This window comes from Clupea harengus, chromosome 20 (genome assembly GCF_900700415.2).
Source record: "Clupea harengus chromosome 20, Ch_v2.0.2, whole genome shotgun sequence".
In the NCBI taxonomy this organism is placed as follows: domain Eukaryota; kingdom Metazoa; phylum Chordata; class Actinopteri; order Clupeiformes; family Clupeidae; genus Clupea; species Clupea harengus.
The window spans coordinates 4,184,425-4,191,924 of record NC_045171.1 but is presented as its reverse complement, the minus strand read 5'-3'; the positions used below and the strand labels follow the sequence as shown (position 1 = coordinate 4,191,924).

Sequence of the window (7,500 nt, the reverse complement as noted above, 5' to 3'; positions counted from 1 at the left end):
CTAACCATTTCTTTGTTGTTAGCTGATAGGAGAAAAGTATATCGATCTGAACTGATGAGACTCTCAGCAGATTGGCTCTCAGCATAGGTGTTCTGTGGTTGTGCCTTTTGCATTGGTTGTGTAGAGGAGTGTGTGTTGGTTGTGGAGAGGAGTGTGTGTTGGTTGTGGAGAGGAGTGTGTGCTCAAATGACATCGCTTTTCCCCAGGTGTGTTTGGTTTCCTTTGTGTTTGTGCCTGGGCACTTGTCTTTGTTTGTGTGCACACAAGTGCGTCTGTTTGGGTACATAAGAGTGTTTATCTGTGTGCATGTGAGTGAGTGAGTGAGTGTGTGTGTGTGTGTGCGTGTGTGTGCGCGTGTGTGTGTGTGTGTGTCTGTGCATGTTTAGATGCATGCATGTGTGTGAGGATTCATGTAGATATGTGGGTCTGTATTTGTGTGTAAATATCTGTGTGCGCGTGTGTGTGTCTGTGTGTAGGTGTGTGAGGATTCATATAGATGTGTGTGTGTGTGTATAAGCGTGAATGAAGATGTCCAGCTTTGCCCCCCCCCCCCCCTGTCCCATCAGCATTCCGTGCCTCTGGCTCCAGTGTGCCTGAGCACAGAGCTGTATTCATTTAAGGCAAGCGAGCACAATTAGCCGTTAACATTACAAGGCAGGATTAAGCCTCTGCCCGAAACCCCAGGGAAATTAAACCACCGGCGAATCATTAAACCACAAGCAAAACATTAACAAGCATTTGCATTTTTATTGCACCTGAAAAGAATGGCATCCCTACATTATCTCACTCTGGCAGAGAAGAGGTTGAGAGAGAGCGGTTGAGAGAGCGGTTGAGAGAGCGAGGGAGAGAGGGAGAGAGAAAGAGAGTTTATTTATTATTATGATGTTGCCCTACTGAAAAAGAAAAACAATAGCTTTTTTTCGGTGGAGAGAACAAGGAACCTAATTTCCACTTCGCGTGTCTGCCGAGGGTTACGATTAGAAAAAGAGACAGGAAAAAACCCTATTGGTGTGCGAGACAATGACTTCGCTTCTTTGTCATGTAAATTCTATTGTCGCCGCGAATAAACAAACTGAAAAATAGGCAGCAATGGCAGAATAGAACTAGATAAAGGAGGGGAAAGTTTACCGTTTGGGGACAGCATGTTTTATTAACACATTGTTTTATTAACACATTGTTGAGCAAAACCTTTTATTTGTGTGGGAATGTCCCAAGCTGTGTGGAGAGGCTCTTGTTGACCTTGGATGTTTTGACGTTTCTCCCCCCTTTGCAGGTGACTGGAGTGTGTGCGCACTCACCTCCGCGGGTGTCGCGCTCCGTAGCTGTCGCCCCAGACCCCCCACGGGCTGCCCCGGCGTCGCGCAACCTCCAGTCCATGAACTTTGACCCCGAGGAGACCCTGTCCGGTCGACGCAGGTAATTGTGTGTGTGTGTGTGTGTGTGTGTGTGTGTGTGTGTGTGTGTAGACGGAGGGCTGGTGGGTGATTGGCTTTCCTCCACAAGCTGACGTAAGATCAGTTGGTCTCCACGGGACGAGCCTCAGCACTCATTAGGCATAATGGTGTACCCCTAGCGCAGCCCCAAGCCTCTCGCCACTCTACTGACCTTCAATCAGGCTCTTAATTGGTCAGACAATTGGCTTATGTCTGAACAATCAAAAAAGCTCAGATTAATCAAGCATGCACTATCCCACACCTACAGACAATGAATAGAAGTGCATACAGCTTTGGACAGATGCCTCGAAGCAGCTATTTTTTCCCTCTTCAGTATTAAAAAAAAAAATATATTCTGCCGCTACAAAAAGGACATTCCAAAAGTTCACTCTGCCTCTGGTCCGCTGGTTGGATGTCAGACATCGCTATCGCAGAATTTGTAGTGTGCTAGAGAGTGTGTGTGTGTGTGTGTGTTTGTGTGTGTGTGTGTGTATGCTAGAGAGACGGGCAGGATAAAGTGTTATGTTAATCCGCCCTATGCTGCGGTTAATTATGGATCTGGTTGTACAGCCTCTCCGTGAGTGTGATGCCGGTCCTGTCACTGTTGAGCCCTCTGTGCTGCCCTCACCTCACCTGCCCGGTGTGGGCCTTCAGCTCTGTGTGTGTGTGTGTGTGTGTGTGTGTGTGTGTGTGTGTGTGTGTGTGTGTGTGTGTGTGTGTGTGTGTGTGTGTGTGTGTGTGAGCGCGTGTGCACATGATGAGAGTGCTGCCCTCACACCTCCCCTGCCCGGTGTGGGCCTTCAGCTCTTTCCAAAGGGCTCAGTCCCCTGCTAACAGGGCCAGCTCTCTCTAAGCTCTAATGAGTGCCAAGCCTGTAAGGTTGGATCCGTGAGCCAGGTGGAGGTGTGTGTGTGTGTGGTGTGTGTGTGTGTGTGTATGCGCGTGTGTGCACATGATGACAGTGTGAGTGCAAAGCTGACGATTGTGACAGAGAGAGCCTCATTAACGCGAGAGTGCATCTCCCGCCATGGCAGTGACATTGAGCTAACCTGCCCCCTCCCCTCCCATCCTCTCCTCTCCTCTCTCCTCTCCTCCTCTGTCCCGCGCCTCTTGACCTCCCCTCTCTTCCTCTCCTCCTCTCCTCCTCTCTCACTCTGTTGAACAGACGAGAGGCCTGACCGACCCCGCAAGGCGGCCCTCGCCGCCCGTGCAGCTTAATGTCACTTACAAGAAGGAAGAACTCACACAGTCTGACTTTACACCGGCTCCCAAGGAGACTAATTGGGCCAGATTTCACCCAGCATGCACCCCAGTCACGCCCTCTCACTGTGATGCTCTCGGCCTCTTTACTCGACACAGGTTGTCTGTCTCTTGTTCTCCCCTCCCGTTTGACACACTCTACTTCCTTTTTCCTCTTGTTCCCACTCTTTTATTTTGGTCTCATCACTCTCTCGCTCTCCATATCTTTCTGTCTCTCTCTCTCTCTCTCTCTCTCTCTCTCTCTCTCTCTCTTTCTCTCTCTCTCTCTATCGATCTGCTTGTATATCTATCCGTTTCCCCCCTCTCCTATCTCACCATCTGCAGGAAGTTCATCTCCGGCCTGCGGGGCTTCAGCTCTTTCTACAGTGGCCTGGGGGAGGCACTGTGCAGCCGTGAGCCAGCCGCGCTCAACGACTCCCTCTGCTGGAACGGACAGGAAATGACCGACAAGTGAGTACGGGCAACTGGCACATCCACACACAACATTTCCATTCCAGTTAGTTCTTTAGCAGAGGCTTTTATTATGACAGCCCTGCAGTACAGGGCAGAAGTGTAGAAATGGCCCATCAACACCATGATCAACACATGTATCCTTTGTGCTCTCAATCACATGTGCTGCCTATCCCACTGATAGCCCATCAGTGTAGCTTCCATCCAGATTTCTTTGGGGGATCCATCAAACTGAAAAAGAACCCCTTTAAAAGACATCCAGGGGCGTATTGGCAGCCTGGAACAGAGTGTTAAAGGTTGGAAGTGAAAGTGGACCAGCCTCCGGGCCATCCGCAGTAGACTTACAATCACCAAGAACCATCACAAAACCCCTACGAGCAACGGAGCAACAGTGGTCGTAATAGCCATTCAAGTGCCGCCCACACACACACACACACACACACACACACACACACACACACACACACACACACACACACACACAGACACGCACACTCAAACAAACACACACACTCACACTCACACTCACTCACTTACTCTTGAAACACTCACACACACAGTATACCCACATCACAAGACATTAAAAACCACTTCTACGATCATGATTTTGACTTTGGGCATTAAAGACGTGCCCATAAATGTCCACCCGGCTCATTTTATTCGCGCGCGGCGTGTTTTCTTTCTGGGGTTGAATGAAGTAGGGTCACTTGGCAGGATTTCTGCTTGCTGGCTCTTTCTCTGACAGGGCTGTTAGTGTAAATCTCAGGCTTGGTGTGTGTGTGAGTGAATGAGTTGCTAAAGTGTGTGTGTGCGTGAGAGAGCAGGCTACGACTGTGTCTGTGTGTGTTTGTGTGTATGTGTGAGTAGACTACGACTGTGTCTGTGTGTGAGTGTATGTGTGTGTGTGTGTCTGTGTGTAGACTACAACTCTGTGTGTGTGTGTGTGTCTGTGTGTGTGCGAGGATTATTAATGTCACCGGCTGCTGATGCTTTCACCCACTTTAATTATTTGTTCGATCGTGTCGGCCGCTCATGGCTGGCTCATCACGCCCCCCCGCACTCCCCCCTGTGTGGAATGTGTAATATTTCTCCTTGCCCTCCATCTGACGCTCCTGTTCTCCAGACTCGTGACTCTTCCTCTTCCTCTCCCGCTCAGCCCCATCCATTCACTCGCCTGCACACCAAAGGTGCTTTTACCCATCTACACAGATACTCTGTAAGACAATATTAGACAATAGAAACTTCCGGTCTTTTTCTTCAAAATTTTTTTGTATATGTATAAATAGTAGCTATATGTATACTGTATATATATATATATATTTTTTTTTGTTTGTTTTTTCCTGTTTTTGTTTGTGTGTGAGGGTCTCTGCTGGGTCCATATGCGGTCTCAGTGTGTGTTTTTACCCAGGGTGTGTGTCCCATATGGTCCATGCTGCTCCATTCTGTATCTCTATCTGTATCTCTGTGTGTGTCCCCACAATTGTTGTCTCAATCCACACAGAATGTGGGTGTGTGAGGGAGCACATCCTGACTGTGTGTGTGTGTGTGTGTGTGTGTGTGTGTGTGTGTGTGGGTTCTCTCCATCAAAAGCCGCGGCGAGCCGCTCCTTCGCGGAGGCGCCGCAAGCTCAGGACGGGTCGCCGTGGAGAAGACGGTCCGCTACTAAAAGGGCCGAGTCAGAAGCGCTCGGCAAAACACCTCCCTGAGGGGACAGACAGACGGGTGTCAGCGGGGCACAGCCATCCCACAGGGGTTAATTAGGAGAGGAGGAGGAGGAGGAGGAGGAGGAGGAGGAGGAGGAGGAGAGAGGGGAGCAGCAGGCCTAGGGGGGGGGTGACCGTGGGACTGCAGAGACAGGAAGGATTGTCCAGCAGCTCCCACGGCTCCTGGGCCGCCCCATCCCTGATCGCGCCTGGCCCGGTGTGTGTGTGTGTGTGTGTGTGTGTGTGTGTGTGTGTGTGTGTTGTGGGTGTGAGTGTGTGTGTGTGTGTGTGTGTGTGTGTGTGTGTTTTAACACCGAGCAGCCGCGATGTTTGGCAGGGTTTTAATGAGAGAGCGCCGCTGCCAAGCTGAGTGACCTTGATAGCTGCATTGAGCTGAGCTGCACATTATGATGCGAACGGTGCTGAGAGAAAAACACACACACACACACACACACACACACACGCACACAATCGTCCCGAAGAGCTTTGAATGACAGTTTAAAAAAACACACACACAGCTTAAAAACTTTCAGCCACAGAAGTTTTAACAAGCCAACAGGGACTAATGTTGAGGAGCAACTCTACCAATTGTTCATGTACTTGTTCATGTACTTGTCTGTATTATCAGAGTCATATCTGAGGTACCCAGCAGACCACACATTATATTTCAGTAATCCTGCCTACTGTTTCAAACCATCCAGTTGTTTAAAGATGCATTTAGGCATCTGTGGTTGCATTTGGATTTTATGGATTTTTCGTTTTGTATTTATGACTGGATGCAAAATTCTGTCAGATCTGCAGTGTTGATGCGTTTATTTTGTATTCATGGTGTCTCGGATAGGAAGGTGGATCTGCTCAATATGCTTGACAGGATACCTGGTGAATAGATAGATAGATAGATAGATAGATAGATAGATAGATAGATAGATGGATACTTTATTAATCCCGAAGGAAATTTAGGTCATCCAGTAGCTTATACACTTAACTTAACTCACAAACATACATACACAAATCACAGTAGAATCACAGTAGAAAAACAATACACATAGGGAGAACATGTTCACAGGGAGTGGGGTGTATACAGATATTATACAGATATTACAGTGTGCAAAAATGGGTTGTGTCAGTGTTGATGTTCACGAGGAAAGTAGTGCAAAGAGTGCAGAGAGATAGTGTTCATGTGCTTGTGTGGATAGTGCAAGGATTGAGTACTTGTGCTTGTGTGTGTGAGGATAGTGCAAAGTGATATAAATAGTACAGTCTGTGCAATGGGCTAGTATAGCCAGTAAAAGAGTAAAAAGATAAAAAGATGGACAGTGGGATGGAATACAGCAGAGCACACTCTCCATGACAATATACCTACGTGGTATTAAACAACAGGTATTAAAATATACATGCCCAGTACTATCACATTCTACATGACTTGCATGACCAATACCCACATGTTTCACCATTGCCAGTGTCAAGCTTTCACCACAGGGCACAATAACAACCAATTATTGTTAACCTTCTGCCCCTTACTGAAAAGGTTGTATTCCCCTTAAGGACAAATTATGGAATGTCTGGGGCGACAGGTGGTTCATGCTTTAGCCCTCAGCCGGCATTCCAACACTCACCTATCAGTGTTCTACACACACAGGAATGATCCTGCTGGGGGGGGTAGAATGTAATGGCGATGTAATGGACTCTTCTCACTCACTCATAAGTTATAACATCTGCTCATCTCCTCCTGCTGAAGAGCTGCGCTCCATTATTTATGCGCTAATTAATGCGGGAAGGTGAGCGGACAGGAGAGGTAATAAGAAGAATAAATAAGTGCGGAGGAAAAGTCATTTGGTTTAATGAAGAGCTTGGCCGTGGCGGGTGTCTACGTTTGGAGTAATGGCTGATGGGAGCGCGTGAGCTCGGATGGTGTCATCATACCAAAAGGGCGATGATATCATTCCCGACTTCTTTTTTTCTTTCTCATTTAATCACTTATGAGCTATTTTTTCCTCCTCTCCAGATCTCTTTTTGGGGTCTCGTGTGAAGACACAGCACTGTAACACTTTCTTTCGAGGCGATGAACTTTCTCTCTGTTTTTGGTTTATGGTTCATGGTGCGCGTGATCGTGATCATGACAAACCAGCTGCCAATACCCCTGACCAGCTCCAGGCCTAGATGCTTCTTCCAAGCATGACCCAATCTAATGACGCCTGGCTGGAGTAGAACCCCCCCCCCCCATGCACGGCAATTACAAAACTTTTCTAGGGCTTTCCGTGCCATTAGACGGAGGCGTCTGTGCCATGCTCCTAGAGTGGCCTCAGCCGCCGTGCACGCCGTGTGTGTGAGCGGCGGCTGCCGGCGGTACGCTGGCCTGTGATCTCTGTGCGGTTGGGAACGAGGGGAGCTGCCGGAGGTGTCGTCTCAGTCGCTCAGTCGCCCGTCTGTCTCCACGGCTGCCGCGCGCCACATTACCGCTAATTAGCTCCTAATAGGGAGAAATCAGCTGGAACACCAGCCCAAGGGAGCTCCCCAAGGATGCAGCCAGGGCTCACACCTCTATCTCTATATCACTCTCTCTCTCTCTCTCTTTCTCTGTCTCTCTCACTCTCACCCTCCTTCCCCTCCTCTTCTTTTCTCTCTTCTTCTCTCCATCTCTCTCTTCCCCCACT

At 48.7% G+C, this 7,500-nt stretch overlaps 1 protein-coding gene across 1 annotated transcript in view; it reads left to right on the top strand.

Moving 5' to 3' along the window:
- gpc3 (glypican 3) overlaps positions 1-7,500 on the top strand; it is a 111,419-nt gene that overhangs the window by 64,607 nt on the left and 39,312 nt on the right. Inside the window, exons 4-5 of the mRNA XM_012840556.3 lie at positions 1,274-1,416; positions 3,018-3,143. Of these exons, the coding sequence (XP_012696010.2) occupies positions 1,274-1,416; positions 3,018-3,143 (269 nt within the window). The remainder of the gene's footprint in view (positions 1-1,273; positions 1,417-3,017; positions 3,144-7,500) is intronic.